We start from the raw sequence: 23,126 nt of genomic DNA, 5'->3' as shown, positions 1-23,126 counted from the left end.
AACATACTGTGATAAAAGTAGGGAGATGGTAGGTTCTAACACTATTTTTTTGGCATCGATGCACAAACTGACTTATATTCCCCTAGAGGCTTTAGTCCAAGTGCTTCGGAGGCAGCTTCAAGCAACGTCAGGTGGGGCTTTCTGGATGATTGTATCTCAAAATGCACACCAGATCTCAGATTTTCACACAACAGTATCTCCCTCTCTTTCTCAGATATGAACACAGATCTTTCTGTATTTCATTTAGGAAATCTTATATCAGAGAATTTTGCTTCCACGGGCATCACAATTTTACAAATGGTCAAACACTTAAATCTCAGGATACAAACAAAAATCTACTTGAAAGCTTATTATATCCAAAGGGCATTATTTGTTGAGGAAATGACTTAGTTAATATGAAAGGTCATAATGGCAAAGAGTTGTCTTTTGGGGGTTCACACCTATAAAAGAAAATCCAAAATGTCCATAAGCTAAATTTTTAAAATTTAAAATTCTTATACCTAGGAAGTCGTGGTGGAAAAAAACTCAGGGACAGAATGATAAATCTAGCTACCACAGAATTAGTATGATTACTACAGCTATATGAAATTTTTGCAAAATCAGTAGTTATCTTACCCTTATATTAAGATGAATTTACATTATAGAAGCACATCTATGAACATTTATTTACTTATATTTATGTCAGCTCTTCCATGTAACAGAACTTACTGGCCTCAAATCTATCATTTCTTTGTGGGGGAGGAATTGTGTAAGGCAAGGGGGAGTTCTCTTAAAGAGAAATAATGAATTCTACCCATAGAAACGACTTACCTTTTGCTATAAATCTAAGTGAAAACTGGACATACATAGTATTGGTACAGTCTAGATCTCTTGAAATAAGCATCCTCAGTCCTTCCTGAAAACACAAACATATACATTAAACAACCTTATTTCATCTGCAGAATTATTTTCTTTTGACTTTTATACACCTAACTTGCATTAGCTAAGTAATAGATACATACATGTAAGGATCCAGAAGCAATGGTGGGTGCAGTTGAAAAGGAAAAATGGATCATTTCCCCTTTCTTAAGGCTTTCATTTCTTATGACTCCGTAACCCAGTTTCATTGTCTCAACTCGACATCCCACTTTGCTGTGACTTTTATAAAAAGCAGTGCAAAAATGACAGCATTACCTATCTGCAGGCTTTTTTAAAAAGTAGCCTCCTTTGACCACAGCACCCCATGAGAGGAGTAATGAGGAAACAGATGGAAAGTCTCTGCCAAGTGCTCCTGCTGGAAGTTGGGAACTAAGAGGTAACTTTTTCAGTGTTCCAGGGAGTCGTAGGGACTTACTACTCCTTTGTGCACTCTGACCACGCTGGGAGGCTCTCATCCAGGCTGACACAACACCCTCCCGCTGGTCAGGTTAAATAAGGCATAATAAGCGAGTCCCCATGCCTCGGCTATAACTGCTCATGCAGAGAAGCCAAAGAAGGAAGAAAGCGATCACATTAGCTTTGGTAATTTTTTCTGCTAATTAACTATTTCTGGTTGCCTGGGACTGACAGCCCCATAGCTTGTTTTCTCTGTGTGTACACAGGACTGCAGTGATAGCCAGTAAAATAGAATTTCACTATGCAAATGTCCTAAGGTACAAATAAGCCTTTTAGCATCTTAGCTGTGACTTATGAATGAAGTGACTCTTCGGTGGTATAGGACTGTGTGATACTGAGTGGACACTTCCTTCCTTGCTTCCTTCCTTCCTTCCTCCCTTCTTCCCACCCTCCCTCCCTTCCTTTCCAGATTTATTTATTTGAGAGAGAGAGAGAATGAGCAGGAGGGGCAGAGGGAGAGAGAATGTGAAGCAGGCTCCTTGCTGAGCAGGGAGCCTGAGGCAGGGCTCAATCCCAGGACCCTGAGATCATGACCTGAGCCGAAATCAAGAGTCTGACGCTTAACCAACTGCGCCAACCAGGCACCCCTGGATTTCTTGTCAACTAATAAACACCAAATGTAATTTTAGCTAGAGAAAGCAAATTCACCCTCTTTCTCTTATTACCCAGCACAAAATCCTCAATAACTGAAAAACTTTAAATAGAACTAATTTTCTAATAGCAACCGTATTATTGAATTATTCAATGCCTGTAATATGCCAGGTTCTAAAACAGACACCTTTTTCCTTTAACACACATCGCACTCGTAAGGGCAAGATATTATTATCTTTATGATACAGAGAAGGAGACTGAAACTCAGAGACAGTAACTTGTTCAAGATTGCAGAGCTTAAAAGTGTTGATGGCAGAATTTGAGCCCAGATTTGTCAGACTGTGTAACTTATCTTCCAGCCTTTATTGGATACCAGTGTTTCGTTTATTAAATCACCTTTTGCTTTTGGGAGAAGAAATCCAGATAGTGCTAAATTTAGAGTTTGAGAATTATTTAATACTGTCATGAAAAAGTAGCGGCATGTATACCTGTCCCTGAACTTCACAAAGCATCAATTCAAACTTCCAGGATTGAAGGTTGCCCTGTAAAAGCCTTATATTTCCAGTCTTTGTTGTTTTTTATTTTTACCCTAATAACTCACTGCCCTGCTCAGTCCGTGACACCTGGTCAATGCCTGTTCTTCATGTTTCACTGTTGAGAGACACTCTCTCCCGTGTACCCTGACAAGCACAAAGCCTTGAATGGTTTTACATCTTGGTGCCATGTGGAGGTTGAGGTGATGAGGAAAGGTGGCTTCTTCAACTTGCAAGGAATAAGCTTTGAGGTGGGTAGTTGAAAGATCCAGCTAATAAAGATCCCTTGCTAACATCAAGTTAAAGGATTATGATGACTCTTCCCCCTTGATTATGGAACTTAAGTATGAAATTGTTCCCATGGGCAAATACATATCAGCCATCAAAGGACCATTGCACACTACATCTTGTAGGAACAGTTATGTTGAAAGTGGGCACAATGTATATGAAAGTATCTTTCATGTTTGTAGTATTTGCTTGTAGCTCAGCACTTGATATTAATTACATGGTGGAAATGTCAAGCCCTGCTTCTGTGCATATTCTAGTTCACACGGATAGGTTTCTTTTCTCATCTCTTTTCCAGGTTCATTAATCCATTTGTACTAAATGTGGGAGTTCTTTGGCATATAAGAGCTATTTTAATAGCTGATAGTACTCCTGAATCTATAAACATTCAAAAGAGACGATCATTTCCTTTTTAACGAAAGAATGCCCTTCTAGGTCAAACTGCACCCTACTGAATGGCCCACTCTACATCTTGCAGAGCTGACAGGCAATACGTCTAATACATATAATGCTTGGTTGCTCTTGCATTTGGATGGCTAAAGGGAAAACAGAAAACACTCTGTGTCTTCCTTCTTCTTAGGCTCTAGGGACCAGGTTAATCCCACTGCTTAAAAATTTATCAGGTAAAGATATTTAAATCATGAAAAGTCACAGGGCTCCTGCTTTTTGGTCTTGTCAATGCTACAAGCAGATCGGAAGTGAGCTAGTGGTAATCAGAGCTAATGCCTCCAAGACTGAAAAAACACACACGCAAAAACCAGCAGTTTCCATCCTGAAATGTGGATGGAAAGGACTTGTAAATCTCTCCGACCCCTAAGTGTTTTTTCTCTCTCTATAGCATGTATTCACATAGAAAGATGTGCCAACCAGTACAGTGTTTCACACAATTGCTTAACATCCCCCTCACCAGACATCTAGGCTGAAATACAAAAATAGACTAACAATGTTTGAGAATGTTTTTTCACTTGATTCAAGTGTTTGGTTTTCTTAAAGTCACTAAAGGGCTCTATTGGCAGGAAGGAAAGGAAAAAAAAAGAAAGGAAAAAGCAAAGACCTTTTATAAAATCATTTTTTTCAGTTCTGCAAGTTATATATTCAATAACACATAAAACGCTACATTCTAGAATTCAAGATTCTAGAAACTGCATATGCATAATTTGTGTGTGTGTGTGTGTGTATACATATATATATAATTGCATACACACATATATATAATTGCAGCAGAAAGTAATGAAGGTCTGATCACCAAAGCAGAGGAAAGATTTTATGCCTAAGTGATGCTAAAGAATGATTATGCTGAACAGAGGAGAAAACACGGTCTGGGCTAGAAGACAACAGCTTTGTATAAAATAATGCACCATCTGAGCAGGTGCAGAAACGCATTTGTGTGGAGCAGTGAGGGAAGGAAGGAATCTCAGCAGCAGAGTAGAGAAGTAGAATCTTATCTGACCCCTTTAAAAATAAGTGATGTTCCAGATTTGATGGTTTCACCATTCAGATTCCCCCTCTCGGCACCATACACTTCAGGCCAGAGATCGGGATGTAGGTTCCCGTTGAAATCATCCTTAAGAATCGAGGGCAGGGGAACGACGGGCACACAGTAGGCGCCACCAAAGCCCCGGTCACATCTAAGAGAAAAAAGGAGTGGGGGAAAGGCATTATGTGTCGTGAGTTCGAAAGCCGTTTTCGTTTTTGCACTGTGAAAAAGAAACTGCCAGTTTCATTGACTTACACACAGTGTCCGGCATCGCAAATCCCTCGTCCCGAGCACAGCCAGGGGCACCCGGATGCCAGCACGACATTATCAATGGCCCACGCGTCAGCCCCCACAGTGTAGTTGGACTGAATCCATCGGAACCGGGTCCTGGGAGATCTAACCAAAGAAAACACACTTGGTTCGACACGCACGCTTGAAAGCAGAAGAGCGTTTCTTTTAACTCCCCTCCTCCAAGTTCTAGTTCCCTCTTGGAGACACTTAGTTCTCACACCAAGTGTGGGATGCTCTTTCCTGCTGAACCCACCAACGAGAGCAGAAAACATGGTTTGTAAATATCTCACCCTTCCTTTCATACAAGTGTCTCCTAACTCGCCTGGGGTGGGAAAGTTATCTCAGACTAGCGATTTATTATGTGTTTGAACTACGCACCGAATCTGGGGTTTTGCTTTCAGGCTTTTCCTGCCATTCAGAACGAGGAAGGAGGTGGAATGGATGAGAAACACGAGGAGAAGCTGGAATCTCATGAAGTTCTGGGCATGAGGTCCCTGCGCTACTGTCCCTAAATGGTTTCTGAGACTGGAAACGGAAACCCCAGGGAAGTTCTGCCTCCGTGTTGGTGCCTGAGGCCTGGCTCCTGAGAGGTGAGGGCCCGAACGATATGATGCACGCCCGCATTTTCCATTCTATTTGCAATCTGCTACTTGGAATTCACTGTCAGAAGATGACCTTATCCAGAAATACATGCAGCCTGGGCCAAACCGCAGTAGCAGCCCCTCGCTTAGGAACGGGCTGCACAGCAGAAGTCGGTGAGTCACTTATTTGGAATGTGGAATCTTGAAGTAGAATTTCAATAGTGACATTTCAAGTGCCGTTGTTTCCCGACACAAGTTCTCCCTCAGCGCAACATGGCTTTACCTCCCCTTAACACCCTGCCGGTGATTCCCCAACGAAGGGAAGGTCCACGCCAAGCGGCAGCATGCCTTCCCACAAGCCCTCTTCACCCCACAGGCTCTGCTCCCTCACTCAGTTCAGAGATGGGCCCCTCCAGGAAGCTCCCTCAGTTAGGTAGTACCCCTCCCCCTGAGTTTCAATAACATCCCTGAGTATTATCAATGTCACCATTTCATGTCATAAATAACTGCTGAGATGTCCACTATCCTAAATAAGATCTTTGGATCCTGGCGTCAGCTTATTCATTTTGCATTAGAGTTCTAAAACACAGTAGATATTCAATAAATGTTTGTTGAATAACAATAAAGCGAATAAATGAGCTCCCAGTAAGCACTCTTTAAAGCTCTGGGGGTCCACAGGAAACCATTTTAGGTTAAATGCTAAAATGCTTTGGTTTCCTGCATTTTTTCTTCTGCCATTTGGTTGTACACCTCTCAGTCAGAATCGAATCAGCAAAATGGAAACCACTGTGAGTATTTAATGTAGACAGCGTTAACACAAGGACCTGGAGGTACGGTCAGTGCCAGAGCTGAGAAGCCAACAGCGGCGGTGAGGAGACCAGAGCTGGGCGAGAGCTGGGAAGCCGCTACAAGTCCGAAGCTGGAGGGACACAGGGAGGAGACAGTGTTGGGGGTGCCCAGGGGCCAGGGTCCCACGGGGGGCCATCTCTGGGGAGCGGGAGTCACTGAAGTTGGCCAAGATGCACTTGAGACAGAAAGGGAAAGGGAGGGATACCCTGTTTTATCTCCGTTTCCACTCTGCTTATCTTGCCAGGTTGTGCCACTAAATCTACGAGGAAGCCAGCAGATGCAGGAGCCTGGTAAACGTAGCCTGCAGAAGCCAACTTGCCTATAATTCAGAACAGCGTAGCGGCAGGGTGCGGCAGGGACCGGAGGGGAGCAGTCCCAGGACGGCACGACGGCACGATCTCTGACCAGCCGCCCCAGGACACACCAGCTCCTAGAAAGATCCCCAAATTATCCTAATGCCTAAACCACAAACCAGGGAGCCTGCTGTAAGCCCTAATACAACTCTTGAATGTGATCTGAAATCCCAGGGAGGGGAAGGAAGATGTAAAAACAGTATGAGCGTTTCAAAGGAACCAACTTTTTACTCTCACTGTGGTACTGAGACTAAAGAAAAAAAAGAAACTAAGGCTACTATTCTTCCACATGTGATGATTTCACATACTGCTCCATGTGAACAAATATCACTCTGGTTATTGGGTATTTTTACAACAGAACAAGATTATTTTTACAACTGAGTCTGGTGGGCAGCCTTCCTGTTGCCGAAGAACAGAAAAGTTCAGACGCGTAAAACTTTTGGAACTCACCGACGCATTAAAAAATTGCAACCCCAAGCATCTGGTACTTCCCCGCACCCCCCGCCCTGGCAGACTCCCTGCATAATTATCGCGAGTCAGAATTGCTAAGTGGAATCACAATTATTTTCAAATGAGGTGACAGGAACCTAACATTCTGACATGAAGTCACACAACTGTTCTCACATGGTGGAGAGTGGAAGGTAGACGGTGATCCGCTTCCAATTCTGGAATCGTTCTGAGGTGTACACGGAACTTTCCGTGTAGTGCAGGCAGCCAATGGTGGGAGGCACACACTCCTCGGTGACCAGATGCCAGTCTCTGCCGTTGTTTAGAGAATACTGGAGCTGGACGCTGTGGGCGTCACTGAAGGGCTTGCTGCAGCCCATGCTCATTTCGAACTGCAAGAACGTTGATGCCGACACGTGAAAGTCCCAGGTCTCGGCATAACGCGGTTTTCCTACAAAAAAAGGGAGAAGTTGAACAGTAGTAGACAATGGTCCTCTCTTTGCTTATTTGGCATTTGTGCTTGTAATAAACACGCTCAGGAGCAAACAAGGATCCTGTCTTAACTGAAGTGACTTTTCATCCCACAATAACTGCTTTTATTTGGCTAGCAGAGGCTTGGACCCATGGAAGGCTGCTAATTTGAAAAGCATGACCATCTTGGAGAGTCTTCTATCTGCAATTCTGCAAATTATGAGACACAGGAATGTCTTCCAAGAGAGATTTTATTGCTCTTTTAGGAAACCTTAGTTAGATCACGCACGAAGGACGGTTCTAAGGCAAGCTGGACGCACCAAGTTATTTTAGAAGTCAACCCAACTCCTTTCTTCCCAGAGTCTCCCTCAGCCCAGGCAGTTATGTACACAGTTTTGCATTAGAGAGTCTCCTCTTGGGTTTTAGTTAACTTAGTCCTCTAGTTAATTAAATATTCTCCCTTTATCTGGTGAAAATATATACCTATGTTTTCAGTGAATATCAGAGCAGTATCCATAGAGAGACAGTCAATACCGACTTGACCTCCTTGTATTCGGTACCAGCTGGCTTGCAAATCTATGGAGCCATCAAATTTGTCTTGAAACCCAGTTTGAGAGCTGTCATTCATTCCTATAAGGACATCATCCAAGGCCCACTGGGCTGAATGTTTCCCTGAAATCCGACGAATAAAGGCAGTTAGAGAAAGTTCATTATATAGCTATATGAGTATCTTTATGACTATGCTTTTAAATCAAATTGTCTAGGAAACTGACAGCAAATTAAGAAGCATATGGTACAATGCGGCTTTAACCATATGCTCTCAAGGCCACCGGGAAGGGTGGAGTGAGCAGTAACTTGCCATGTTGGGGTTGCCACCATCGAAAAGCTGTGGCGGGGGTCTTCGCCTCCCGTGGCAGGTCAATGGAAATGATCTGTGGCTCCAGAAATGACATGAAGTCCAACTCTCGAAGCAAATGCCAGAGTATCCCGTTGTCATTTGAATACTGAACAACAAGCCCTGAGTTAAAAGACATAAATCCAGTTACTTGGACAGCTTTCCTAGAGGCAAAAAAGGGCAAGGAACAGTATTTTTTAAATGGCAAGACTGCAGCAGAAACTTCAAATTGCATCTCATAGAATGAGGGCACATTCATCTAACTTCCTAGGAATGAATTAGCAGACCTGAAGGCTCATCAATTCCTTGACAGTTTCTAGTGCACCAACTCCCAGGAAATGGAAGACAAAGAAGAAAAAAACAAAAACAAAAACATAAGCTCTTTTAAAGACTATTCAGCTTTGTATGAATGATGAGTGGGCTGGTAAGGGGGACATAAAAATCCACTGCAGATCATGTATTTGAATTTTAGATTCTGTCCTGAACATTACCAAGTCTCATCTCATTATTACACACTCAGAAGAAATATCTCAATTTCCCCAGCACAAAATCAAGTAGGGCTCTTTTCTGCCAAAGCACCAGACAGTAAACAGGGCCCAATCTGAAAATTCTATTACACAGAAAGATCCTTTCACTGGCCCTTCATACTTTGTCAGGCTTTGGTAACTGAGGCTGGAATGAGGTCAAATTACTAAACAGCAAAGCAGAAAATTCACTCCCATTCAATATTAGTTCTACTCTCCTTTTTGTGTCAACCTTTCCCTCTATACCCACCCCATCTACCCAATGTCCCTCCTCCACCTGTTACCACAGTGACATGATTTAGTGACCTGCACATTCAAGTTACAGGACCATATGCACTGGCCCTGCTACCTCTCCTGGAAACTTTTTTATTATAAATTTTTTTTTTAAGTAGGTTCCACACCCAGGGTGGAGCCCAACATGGGGCTTGAACACCCGACCCTGAGATCGAGACTTGAGCTGAGATCAAGAGTTGGACGCTTAACTGACTGAGCCACCCAGGTGCCCTGAAACTTTTTTATTTTAAAAGAGGACAGGGAAAGGGTAAGGTTGAATGCAAAAAAAAAAAAAAAAGCCAATGATGGGCATTGACAGGATATCTATCTATCTATCTATCGATCTATCGATCGATCTATCTATCCATCCATCCATCTGTTGTTATTGATGGGAGGGGCAGAAGCTTTCTTGGCATCTATCTAACTGCCTATTCCGTAACTGTTCCTAAGACTGGCACTGCATACTCATAATTGTGACTGGGGATACTGAAGTACTTTTTTTTTTCTTCAATTTTTAAGATCTTATTTATTTATTTGACAGAGAGACACAGCGAGAGAGGGAACACAAGCGGGGGGAGAGGGAGAGGGAGAAACAGACTTCCCGCGGAGCAGGGAGCCCGATGTGGGGCTCGATCCCAGGACCCTGGGATCCTGCCCTGAGCCAAAGGCAGACACTTAACGACTGAGCCACCCAGGCACCTCCTGAAGTACTTTCTGAGTATTCACAGAAATTATGTTCAGGAAAGTTGGATTTGTTATACTAATTTTGTTATATCTTAACCTTTTTGAAAAACTTTAAATCATTCATGAAACATATGGTAACTTTTTAATTACCTCATTACTGACTGATGGGAAGATCTCAATACTTTTATCATGCTGGGCAACAAAGAGTTTACTAAAATTAAGTTTTAGGAACCATTAGGATAAAATATAGAACCCAGAGACAGCCTTTTAAGGCTAATTGTTAGCACATGGAGTTATTGTCACCACATCTGACAAGGGAGGATGCGAGGAACAACAATGACTAATACGCAAAAAATTAGAACTCTTAGAAGAATTAATCTTACCGTATTTAAAATAGAAGAAACCATCATTCATAATGAGAGGATAAAAATAGCTCAAAGAACAGGAATTCTCTGGAGAGAGAGCATGATGGATATAAGTGTAGAGATTGGCAGTTAAAGCTTCAGTGGGTGGCTGGCTATAGACCCATGTGTTGGAGGAAGAGAGTCACAGTAAAGTTCATGAAGAAAATGGAAGGTAGTCTGTTTCTAGTCTTTATTCTAGTTAAGTTGAGGAACTTCTGGCAAAACCCCAGTCTCCAACCTTTGACGTTTGCTCAAAATATGTCCTATTGGCTTTTTTTTTTTTAGATTTTATTTATTTGACAGAGAGAGACACAGCGAGAGAGGGAACACAAGCAGGGGGAGTGGGAGAGGGAGAAGCAGGCTTCCCGCTGAGCAGGAAGCCCGATGCGGGGCTCGATCCCAGGACCCTGGGACCACGACCTGAGCCGAAGGCAGACGCTTAACGACTGAGCCACCCAGGCGCCCCTGTCCTATTGGCTTTTAATGTGAATTTGGGTGGCTGAGAGAACAGACACTTCAAAATTTAGTTTTTCTTGTGGCTATTAATTTGCGTTGATATGGTTTATATTTAATAAGATATGAGAGAGAGAGAATAATTTAGATAGTTATTTATCTGGGTGGGGGGGGACCTATTCAGAAGGTAGGTTACAGTACCAGAAAGGAAGCATCATGAGAATAAAATCTCACTGGCTAGTCCTTTCTAGTACCTTCTACTCAAAGTATGGTCCAAGGACCAGCACCTGCATCACCTGGGAACAGGTCCTACCTGTGGTGGTTTTAAAACATGTCCACAAATTCTTTGGCATTCTTCCCTTCAAAAAGTAGAGTTTAATCCCCCCCCTTTTTTTTTGAGTGCCACTGGACTTAGTAACTTGCATGCAATATATAGAATATGGTAGGAATGACAGTGTGTGACTTTCGAGACTAGGCCACAAAAGGCTCTGCACTTTCTCCCTTGTGCTCTCTCATGGATCTCTTGCTCTGAGGAGAGCCGGCTGACAGGTAGTAGGGATGATGTTCAAGCAGCCTTTGGACAGGTCCACCCAGCGAGAAACTGAGGCCTCTTGGAAATAGATCCGCCAGCCCTGCTTGGGTCTTTAGATGAGTGCCCCTCTCCTGGCTTTTATCTTGTCTGCAACCTTATGTAAGATCCTGAGCCAGAACCACCCAGCTAAGCTGCTCCTGAATTCCTGACTCACAGAAACTAGAAGATAACTGATGTTTGTGGTGCTAAACAGCTCAGTTTCGGAGTAATTTGTTATGCACCATACCATCACAGTCCTGCTGAATCAGAATCTGCCTTTTAAGCTTCCTAGAGGATTCAGATGTACATGAGAAGCACCACTCAAGTGGTCCATATTCCATTTGGTTTCTGCTTGCAGCCCTTCTCCTCATTAGCTTTTTTAGGAGTGACACAACCAGGTCTGCAGAGATTAGGACCCAATCCCGAAGGACAATAAAGGAGGGCCTTCCAGAAGTATGAAACAATGGAGGAATGCAAGAAAGGGAAACAGCAGTATCTCTATTTTATATAAATTGCTGAGCCCCATTAGCTGTGTCATCTGACACACTGCACATCTGAAAAAAACAAAGCCATTTTAGCTCATCTCCCGAGTGTTTCGGGCATCACATTTCTCTTTTTAAATTACAACCCCATCTGTGTTCTGCCCACTCTTATTGAAAATAGCCTAATTTTGATTTTAATTCCAAATATGTAAATTAATGCTTCAGCTTGAGTAAGTAAAAAAATCTGTACTTTCATCAACTGGAAGAGATTGGTTCAAGGATTTAGGCAGATTTACATTTTAACAACCAATTTTCAATAAAAGACAGAAATGCCTGTGGGATGTGAATTACATGGCTAGCAAGGAGTTCAAGAAAATGGCTCAAGAGTAGTTGAGAGAAAGTTGCTTGTTCCTAAACGGGTCCTCAGGGAATTTGCCTGGCAGGGCAGGCAACAGCATTTGTAGTCAGAGGTTAAGTGTCGAGCAGAACTTCATCTCTATGACAGGTGGATGCTTCCCAGTCTACTCTGGTCAGTTTTTTTTAAAGCTCATATCCACAGATCTGTAATTTTCAGAAGAGTCACATACACAATTGCTACACTGTTCCAACCACCAAGTATTTTATAGTAATTTTATTATAACGGTTAAAAGAAATGTTAAAATGCTCTACCTCTCCAACCAGAAAAATAAGATCTTCAGGACAGGACCCTGTCTTCTGTACACCTCTGCGTGGGCAAACACGTGTTCTATAAATACTTATGTGTTTTGAACTACTTACTCTTTCTGTAGGACGATCTTGTAAAAATTTAAGTCAGATTATGTTGCTGCCTGGGCTCAAAGCCTTCAGTTAGTGCCCACGACCCATGGACTCAGACCCCATTTCCCTACCGTGGCTAGCGAGGCCCTGTATTCCTGGGCTCCTGCCCCTCATTCTCGATGAGTCCCAAGCCACACTAGCCTTCCTTCAGTTCTCCAACATCACAGTTCTTTGCCACTTTGTGGCCTCTGCTGCTTCTGACTGGAAAACTCTCCCTGAGCTCATCATGTTGCTGGCTCCTCTCCATCATTTAGGTTTTTTTTTTTTTAAGGTTTTATTTATTTATTTGACAGAGAGACAAAAACACATACGGGGGGAGGGGCAGAGGGAGAAGGAGAAGCAGACTCCCCGCGGAGCAGGGAGCCCGATGCGGGGCTCGATCCCAGGACTCTGGGATCATGACCTGAGCCGAAGAGAGACACTCAACGACCAAGCCACCCAGGTGCCCCAATCCTTTAGATTTCAATTTAAACGTTACTTCCTCAGTGAGCGCCCCTCTCAGACCACTTTACCTAAATCAAATCTCTCAGTCAACAGCTGTCCACCTCACCAGCTTCTTTATTTCCTCCTAGCTGTCAATCTGACATCTTGCTTATTTGTGTGTTTTCCTCTCACTAGGAGGGAAGTACCCTTCGGGGCAGGGATTTTGTCTGCTGTGGTAGGAGGGCCACTCTGGTTCTTCTTCCCCTTCTGGCCCGTGGTGGTTTGGACTTCTCATCTCCTTCGCCACACTCTCTCTTTCCCTCTGCCACATGGCGGGCAACATCCAGAATCTACCCAGCAGCTGCTTCACTCTCTGGGTGCTGGAAGGAGGACCTTGGATGAGCCTCGATGAAAATGTAGCACAAAGGAGAAACTTCTTCTGGTTTAACCCACTGAGATTTAGAGGGCTGTTTGTGATAGCAGCATAACCTAGCTCAACATGACTGATGAATCAGACGTTTGGGGACATGGTATCCACAGCCTAGAACATGTGTGGCTTACAGCAGACTCTTGAATAGACATTTGTTGAAGACATTAGGGAACGCAAAATGGTCTGTAAAAGTTTCTAGACCACTGCTTCAGTAAATCAACGATCTGGATGATTACTAGACTAAGAGTACTGAGATACTCAGAAAAAGTCCTGAAAGCTTTCAGTCAGTGACAATATGGCTGAGGACATACAGGATCGGTCATTAGAACTATCAGTAGCTCTACTGACTACCAGGCAGGGTTTAAGCCAACATGTCATACACAGTCATGCCTGAGATAATAACAAACTCAGAAGCTACACAACTCATCACGTGCCATTCACGAGATCAAGGTTTGGAGGAGGACCCATCTGAGAAGCCCATGGGTTTTGTGCTAGGAAAACTCCCATTCAGGGTTCCTTAGGGCACCCCTATCTGCAGAGCTCCCGGAGGCCACTTATATATGCTACAAGCCTTCTGCATTTCTTTCAGAACTGAATCACTGAGGCAGAAGATGGTATGGAAGCCTAGAGAAAGCAGAGCTCTGGGCAAAGAGAGAAGCAGGATATGGGTGGTTAAGGCATCCATTCTGGAACGAGCACCAGTGGCTTGAATCCCTGCTCATCTACTTACTGACTGCATGATCTGGGGTAAGTTACTTGACCTACCTGTGCCTCGGTTTCTACATCTGTGAAATAGGACTAATAATACCTATGACAAAGAAGTATGATGAAGATTAAATGAATTAACAGATAAAACACTTGGAACAGTGCCTTGCATATAATAGGTGCTTAGTAAAAGTTAAGGTTTATCATTGCCAAGAACTGTTCCTTCTACCAAAGGATGCTAGTACCCCCAGAACATTTATGGGCAGGAAACAGAGTCTGATCTGCATTCAGTAATGCCCTTGCAAACAAGCTTCTAGTCCCACACTAAATGTAAAAGGCTCTGCTATTTTTTCCTCCCTCTTGAAAGTTATAAAGGGACAGCATTCCTTAAAATAAATATACTCTGACCATAAACAAATACACTCAGATCAAAACAAATATACTCTGACACGATCCATAAGCTTTCCAGGCTTAAGGATCTAGATGAGGAACCCAAAAGATCATGGCTCCCTGCAGCTAATCATTTAATGATGGAGAAGAGAAGAGAAGAAATGATTCAGGGTAGCATCTCAGTTTGCAAAACCCTGGCAAACTCTGGGAAGAAACAGGAGTAATGTGCCCACAGTAACTACAGTTTCCAAGGAAATACAACAGCTTACCTTCATTTCTTGCTCTTGGTTTGATGCAGGTAATCCCTGAAGTTTTGCTCCCAATTTGTACATAAAACTGAACGAGTCTGGGGGGGGCGGGACACAAACTTCAGTTTACTTACAAATAGGTAAGTTCAGAAGAAATTTAACCTTTTGCGTTTTGACACATTAAAAAAAAAGCTTCTGTAATTCCAAAATATTACTTTTAAACACAAAGGGCATATGAAAAGTAGAAACTATATAGATTATATAGCAAGCTAATTGTGTAACCATTTTATAAATGGTTACTTAATAACCATTAATTTTATACAGTAATAATGACTTAAAAAAAAGGAAACAGTTGAACTCTACTTTAACGTGATGTCTAATGTAATTTAGTGTAATCACTGAAATGCTCATTCCTTAAATCGAGATAATACTATCCTTGGAAATTCAGGATGAGGAAATATCTAACATCAAGAAGCTGAATGCTACATTAGTTTAGGGCCACATAATTACCTATATTACTGATTTAGACTCAGACGGTTTAATTTTTCACAGCTGACACTCAGTGTGATGTAAATTAGGCTTCAGTCCACAGTAACCAACAGAGGGGGCCTATGTGACAGGTGCACCTCTGTGAGAACTCAGAAGGAAGGGGAAAGAGATCGAAGGCAGAAAAAAAGTGACACAGAACCCCAGATTTTAGTGAGGACAAAGTCTAGAAGTTCCAAATAGTTCTTCAGTTTCCTTTCTTCCGATTCTCAAATAATTTAACTGATAATAAGACAAAAAGTAGTTTTATTTTAAGCGTGCTATTTCATTTAAGCAGTTATTTATTTTACCAGTAGGTGTCAGTGTAGGTATTTTAAATTTCTGGAGCAGTTTTTAATAAGCAAATACAAATAAATGTCAATCAATGGAACACATCATTTTCGGACACAGAATTTAAAGTTGAAAAAAAATCTTCATTTCACCTGGCATATATAAACGTAATACCAAACACTGCAGTAACACAGAATTTTAGAAAACCAAGCTGACATACCTTAGACACACAGACTTTAGTGATGTCTGTAGGCTGATTAACAAATTGTGGTATGAATTTTGCAGAAACTATTTTATTATGGCCTTAAAGTTATGCTTCATTTTTACATATCAGAATCTATATAGAGAAGCCTTTTTATGTAAATCTTCAATAACAGCACAGAGAGTTTCAGGTTAGACCACAAGGCATGGTAAATACTATGTTCTCAGAGAAGTGTACCAATAAACTCTGTACCTGATATTCCTGGTGTCCAGAGGGACGGTCCTCGCCTCCCTTTTCCCGGGGCCATTGAAGTAGAGAGATTTGCCATCATTCAGCGTTCCACATCCGGTTCCAACCTGGCCCCCGGTTATCTTGTACCACAGAGGGCTGAGCTTCCCCTCAAACCTATCGAACATCTCACTGTGGTTAGGGACATTAGATACACAGGTTCCTTGTGCGGCTTCCGAGAAAAGAAATACATAGGGGAGAGAGGCTTTGTTGAAATCATTATACGTTAGAAGGCACATTGAGAGCACGGGCTAAGGAAGCATTTCCACAGGGTTTAGGGGCATGAAACCCATGGAAATCAGTATCCCACAATTGTCTGTCAGAAATGCGGCCACTTCTACCATCATCAAAAACATGATTCCACCTCTATCACTTTTTACTCATTTGTAGAGAGACTCTGGGAACCACACATGTCCATGGTTCTTGCTACCAAGAGGATGTGGGCAAATTGAAAAATAGATTTTGTCCACCATAAAATTTGCTCCTTTGTTGTCCTTCTATCAGAGGATCAATAAGGAGAGCTAATCCCAGATTTAAAAAAAAAACACCCCTGAAACCATGAATGGCAGGACTCTCCACAGAAGGCCTGCAACGACATATGTTTGTCTTTGGTCACGCTCCAGATGAAGGGCAGAGCGCTGAATCTCTGGGAAGCATCCTTTTGAAGTTGCCTCTAGGAAAGACCCTAACAAAGATTTTGAAACTTATAACATTTTCTTCAATTTTACTCTTTAATCTCAGCTCCCTTTTTATTTTTGCTTGTAGCAATAGCCAAGTGTAACTGTGGTCAGAAAATATTTCTCTTGTAAAGTTCTCTTTTGGCAGTCTTGGGTTTATCATTTCAGACACTGACTTTTACTTTGCATGTATAAAATTACATTTCTTATAAAAAGCAATGTGAAGAGCCCAGAGAGCCCCTTGCAGCCAAGTGGTCAAGGAAGAGCTTAGGTTTGAGTTTTAGAGACTGACTTGCCAGAGTCTGAAGTGTAGCTTCAGCGACTCCTAGCTGCGTGCCCTTGGGAGAGTTACTAAGTCTCTCTGTGTCTCAGTTTCCTCAAATATGAACAAGACAATAACATTATGTCCTATGGCACAGGGTTTTTGTTAGAATTCGGTGAGATGATATAAAAAGCACTTACTATATAGTGCTTGGCATAGAGTAGAGCCGAAAGCAATGTTAACTACTATCACTATTACTAATAAATAAATCTCCTTTAGGGAGTGAAATTGATGGTACTGTGTTTTGTTTTGTTTTGTTTTCCTTAGGCAGCTCAAAACTACAAAATATCTTTTAGCACCTCAAGTGCCTGGGTGGCAAATTCCTACAACTAGGACTTAAAGAAGAATCACCTCAGAATCTTATTTCCTTGGAAGAAGTAACATGAAAGACAGTAGCTAGAGATGAGTATTTTACAAACAAACCATCAGACACGTGTCTGCGGCCTTACCAGTGTACCCCAGGTCACAGAAACACACCCCTGAGACACAGTCCCCATGGCCACTGCAGTAACTGGGACAAGGCTCAGATATGTACACTCCATCCAAACCAAAGGGAGGCACGTTTTTCTGTGAGCTGCTTTCCTGAATCCACCGGAATCTGGTTTTACTGTTGGGGAAAAACAACACATGTGTTTCTTATCCCAATACTTCGTACAAAAGCCCTGAAACATAGAAGGGTTCAGAAAAATTCAAGAAAGGTTTCATGTTTATTTGAACGTCATGGCCACTTGACTGGACACTTAACCTTCATAATAAAGTGTTTCTCTCAGAGCTTTCTGGAAAATTGTTTATTTCCTCTTCAGCCTAAATGTTTCAATACCAGGAGGATATCAGATACAGAAGATTTTTGATGGTCAGACACATATTATAGGTTTTTACTTGTATATTTTCCATCTCATATGTTTTAAAACTGTCTAGACCTTCTTTTAAAAAATTTTTTATTTTATTTATTTATTTGAGAGAGAGAGCAAGTGAAAGAGAGAGAGAGAGACAGAGAGAGCATGAGCATGGGGAGGGGCGGAGGGAGAGAGAGAAGCAAACTCCCTGCTAAGCAGGGAGCCTGACGCGGGGCTGGATCCCAGGACCCCAGGATCATGACCCGAGCCGAAGGCAGACGCTTAACTGACTGAGCCACCCAGGCACCCCCCATCTCATAAGCTTTTAGTAATAAAAACCAGAAAGGCATTCCTTTCACGTGGTTAATATTTCAGCCTTTCATCACACTGATTTTATGGGTATTTTCAGAAGAGGCTACTTAGGAATTTTTGAGACCATCAGATAGACCGTTCTTTGTTAGGACACATAAGGGGACTCTGGCTATTTGCCACTGACATGATCCTGGCAGGAAAGAGTTAAGTTTGTACTGACAGCGCTCCTCCCACCTGTTGCCTTCCTCTGCACCTCTCAGCTTCAAATCCCTAAGACTGCGCATTCTATGAGCTCTTAGCAACCAGCTGGGCTGCCAACAAATACTGGTGACTGCCAATGAACAAAAGAAGGACCTGGTCCCAGTGCTTCAAAACCTTGGAATCCCAGTGGGCTGGGCTGCTGCCTGGTGCTTCTTCCCCCACAACGACAGTCTTGAGGCTGCCAGACTAACACTGGTTCCAGTTGCTCTCCAGTCTTTGCGATCCTCTCAGCACATTTCTTTCTTCTCAAATATATGGAAACCTGTGCCCCTCTATAATGTCACACCAGGAAAACACCTCTTCCTTCTCAGTTCTACCGACATCAAGGAAGGAAGATGGATTAGGTTATCTGGAGTCCAATTAATTTCGCTGCCGGTATTTATAGACTTTCCAGTGAATCCAGTTTCTTCGTAAACAAGGGTAAAGAATCTTAAAGATTAATGAAGATCGTCAGACGTAACTATTGACAAAGTCAGTTCCTTCTCCTCTCCGTTATTGTGCAAATAACATGGCAGTGTCAGAACGCATTTCTTGCTAGCTCTTCAAATAGCTTTGATTATTTGGCAACACAGAACCATAAACCTGGATTTATTTTCTTCATTATTTTAAGTCACTTACTCCTGGCAAATCTGCGAAATGTGACCACAATGCTGTTTACTAGGTTTAAGTGTTCAGAGACTAATCACCCATTAATGCAAGTCTTAGCACATATTCGTCAGTGTGTTAAGAGGAAGGTGAACACATCTTTTATTTCCTTTAAAGCTAATTCAAAATATACTGGTTTTATTTCTTAAGGCAAAAGACAATTGAAATAAGATTAGAAAAACATAAAAGCAAAAAGAAAGAAAGAGAAAAAAAAATACAGTGGTTGTGCCATGAACCTTGGGAAAATTCCTCCCATTGGGGTCAGAAGGTTATTTAGGTTGTGAAGATGTTTTTCCTCTCAAAGGAAGGAAATGGAATTGATGATCAGCAGCTTTTGCCAATTGCTGCTTTTAAGGAAAATGCTAAGGCCTCTGTGCCCCTCCCAAAAGACAGGAGTATCTTTTGATAAAAAAGGAAAACATGCCGGGCGCCTGGGTGGCTCAGTTGGTTAAGCGACTGCCTTCGGCTCAGGTCATGATCCTGGAGTCCCTGGATCGAGTCCCGCATCGGGCTCCCTGCTTGGCAGGGAGCCTGCTTCTCCCTCTGACCCTCCCCCATCTCATGTGCTCTCTCTCTCTCTCTCTCTCTGTCTCAAATAAATAAATAAAATCTTTAAAAAAAAAAAAAAAAAAAAGGAAAACATGCCAATTCTCCGATACAAGTCCTCTTAGATTAGAAGTCATTCTTGTCTCTTCTTTTTGTGTTTCTGTAATACAGAGAAACATGGATCTACAACTTCTGCCCCATGGAAAGTAAAGAAAGAGGTAGGAACAACTTTCCTCTACCCCAAATTCTCCCATATGGGCCAGATGAGGGCATCTCCATCAACTGCCCTACTTCATGAAAGAGGGAGGCTCAGGTTGAGGCCCAGAAGCATTCAGAAGGTTGAAGAATCTCACCTTTAAGTAGAATTCTAGAAGCTTTGGTAATTTGATAGTGGAAGAAGAGGAAATGAAACGCTTTGACCCATCTGTTTCTTGGGGTCACTGTAATTTTCATAACAATGAAAGAATCAGGGTCTGGTCTGGCCAGACAGAGGAGGCAACCCCAAGTCTAAGTCTTCCATAGACCCAAGAAGCAGAGTTCACTGTTAGATATTTGAGAACGTGAAAGACCTCAGGAGCTGAGCACAAAGGAATCCATTTTTAAATGAAGAAACAAAACAAAACAAAACAAAATGACAAATTATTGGTTAATAGGGTGAGTCCAGGACATGATGAATCATAGCTAAGAGTCCTAACTGGGAGCCCATGTTTCAAAAGTAAAAGGGCAAGAGATTGTACCTCTTTTCCTTCTTTTAATCTCTGCTAGGTGGTTTTTAGTTGGTAGGTGCAAATCAAAGAAAGAAAGTTTTCACTTTTCATGACATAAGCAAGTTTTGCTTCATTTAAATTTTTCCCAGTTGTGTCTGGTGCCTGATACCTACTGCTGCCCTCTCCTACTCTCCCTTGCACAGTTTTGGAATTGAGCACAAATACTTTAGAAACCTCGGGGTTGCTGGAATAAGAGGAAGCTAGTAAGAAATTCACTAAAAAACTGTAGTCATGGAGAGACCATCAGAAGAAGTAGGCCAAAGTGAGGTGGGTGCTTTATTTCTTCCCTGCAGAAACAGGTGGTTTCTGATGGTTAAAAGTTATCTTGCCTGTTTCTTCAAATGTCTTCTAATTCTTTGCCTAAGAGCTATTTTTTATAATAGGATACTTTTCATCAAACTGTTTCTGAATCTTTGCTTGAAAACCTCTTTTTATACCAGCAAAAATCCACTATGCCTGGGATCCCAAATGCTCCTTATTTAAACACCAGTGTTACAAGATACCCAGCATGCAGAGAATGTCTTGATTCAGCACCATGAATTCATCACTCTCTCTACATTAGGATATTTGCTGCTCACTATTGGAATGGCTTTGTCAACTGAAGACTGGATAACTTTTATCCTTCGGCTAGTTCTTCTCTGGGTACTGATACTCCACATAGGAATACTATCGTGGAACGATGGAGAAGGCTAATCAAAGACAAGCAAAGTATTATGCTGTCCACTTACAGAATGAACCTCCAATTGAATCTAGCTGCAGGAACCAGAATGAGTCTGTTATCCATTCTCGTGTGCAGAACCAGGCCTCAAGTGTATCTTACTTTTATTTACTCTTCTTAAACATGAAATAACTTGTAATTTTTAAGCTATAGCAACAGCAACAACAACAACAAAAACAAAAGGAAGTAGGCCAAAGTTAAGCTAATAAGCATGTCTAGATTCCATATAGTTTATCTTTTTTAAAGTGGAAGAGATATAGTCTTGAAATTATTAATGCTATTAATGTGTGTGTGCACACGTGTGCATGTGCTATCTTTGCCTTTTCAGGGAGATACAGCAGAATGCAGAAGAATGACTTTTTGCTAATAGCACTGAATTTATTTTGGAAAACATATTTTAAAAAGGGAGGTATCTTCACTGTAGGTAATCTACCTGCTGTTGGTCCTTATTCCTCATTCAACATCCCTTCATTCAATCGGCATTTACCAAGCATCTCCAGCATGCCAGGCATAGTGCTAGGGCTAGGCAATATGATGGGAAGCAAAACCCAACACGGTTCCTGCCATCGTGTAGCTCACAGTCAAGTGAGGAAACACATTGGTCAAACCCTGAATGAAGAAATGTAAATGTGCAACCCTGCTTACTACTGCGATTGAGAAGGACATAATGCTAGAAGAGCATCTTTGACCTGATAGTCAGGAAGGTCCGGGAAGGATTGGAGGAGATGATGACTGGGGAAAAGACAGAGTTTAATTTTACATAATTTTACTAGAAATAAACCACAGTGTGGCTTGACCATTCAAATCATTGAACAAAACTTCCCCTTTGTCTTGCTTTCCCACATGAGGAAAAAGTAGAAGATAAGACTCTATCTCTGACTCCTTTCCCGATTACTTTTGTTCACAGGATGCCTGAGTGACCAGGAGAATGGGCTTCTATACCTTCCCCTTCCATCACCACATTTGAGAGAGCTGTTGCACCGGCCTCTCCAACAAAGAAGATTCCTGTGCACCTGCTTGTCCTGTGCAGAGGTGCACGAGTGATGGTGGCAGTGGAGGAGACACTTTGCAGAATACTAAGCAACTGTGTTTCTAGCACATGCCCCCTTCCTGTGTCCCCCCCGCCCCCCCGCCCCAGGAGATATCAATATTTTGCATTCTGCATACGGAACCTAGAGCAGACTGCATGGCATGACATATTGTGTGGTCGGGATGCTGCTGAGTGTCAGGGATACACCAGCATATATCTACTGCCACGGGTATCTCTCCTTTGTAGGTAAGAACTAAGAGAATGAATAGGAAGACAAAATGTTCCTTTGAGAAAATCGGCTTAGAATTATTTGTGAAAGAGCAATGTTCTAATAACGATTATAAGCATGTTGCTTCATGGCAAAATAGCTCCCAATTTTAACAATTTTCACACTTAGGATTCTCAGCTTTCCAACACTGCATTTGGAGATAGTGGAGTTGAACATATTGCAGAAGAAACAACAACAACTCTTAAAGTGGAAACATATTTCCTACTCTTTAGTAGAGAGCTCTTTGTCACAAATGCCATCAGCCAGCAAGCTGGACTCTAATGAAGACTATTTCTTCTTCCAAGAGCTGAGGTCCAAGACAATATTGATACATTGGGAGCTTCAAAATATTGGCTCACTTTGTGATATTAAGGAAAACCTTCTTTTAGTTCTCATATGTGGCTTAACCACTACTTTCATAGTCATGTCTTGTAGCTGCCCGATATTCTAGTCATTGCAGGAAATAATCCACCTGCTGCTCCCCAGCTTCATGGCATGCTGTACTATCTATTTGGAAGAGCTGTAGTTGGGTCAAAGTTTCAGAAAAGCACCGGGGGAGGAAGGCAGTGGTAACGGTGAGGACTAGAGGGCTGCACTGCTATGTGCCCAGCTTGCGATGGGCAGAAAGCAGGATGAGATGGCTATTAGGATACAAACACAGATAAATTCTCATGGCAAAGGAAAGATGCCTCAGAGGGTGAACCCTACAGAGCAGAGCTAATAACTGAGAAGAACAATAGATTAGGGAATCACTCCTAAAGAGCAGAATTTAATCAAGGCAACCTTCTTGTCCTGGACATTGCTCATGGAGGAGGGAGTCCTAATAATAAGTATCTTGCTGGCTTTTAGAATTCCTTTTGGCCAGTGGCTGCCATGTGCTTCCCATTC

General features: G+C 42.2%; 1 protein-coding gene across 3 annotated transcripts in view; it reads right to left on the bottom strand.

Moving 5' to 3' along the window:
• RELN (reelin) overlaps positions 1-23,126 on the bottom strand; it is a 490,351-nt gene that overhangs the window by 76,009 nt on the left and 391,216 nt on the right. For all 3 annotated transcript variants that reach the window (XM_078060039.1, XM_078060040.1, XM_036067465.2), the window contains exons 29-37: positions 17,305-17,462; positions 15,821-16,028; positions 14,572-14,648; positions 8,112-8,270; positions 7,736-7,924; positions 6,959-7,232; positions 4,516-4,656; positions 4,234-4,411; positions 811-895 (exon numbers count right to left, since the gene is read on the bottom strand). In XM_078060039.1, coding sequence (XP_077916165.1) covers positions 811-895; positions 4,234-4,411; positions 4,516-4,656; positions 6,959-7,232; positions 7,736-7,924; positions 8,112-8,270; positions 14,572-14,648; positions 15,821-16,028; positions 17,305-17,462 — 1,469 coding nt within the window. The remainder of the gene's footprint in view (positions 1-810; positions 896-4,233; positions 4,412-4,515; positions 4,657-6,958; positions 7,233-7,735; positions 7,925-8,111; positions 8,271-14,571; positions 14,649-15,820; positions 16,029-17,304; positions 17,463-23,126) is intronic.

Source organism: Halichoerus grypus, chromosome 12 (genome assembly GCF_964656455.1).
Source record: "Halichoerus grypus chromosome 12, mHalGry1.hap1.1, whole genome shotgun sequence".
In the NCBI taxonomy this organism is placed as follows: domain Eukaryota; kingdom Metazoa; phylum Chordata; class Mammalia; order Carnivora; family Phocidae; genus Halichoerus; species Halichoerus grypus.
Note: the sequence above shows the minus strand (reverse complement) of the source record. Positions and strands in the feature narration are given on the sequence as shown.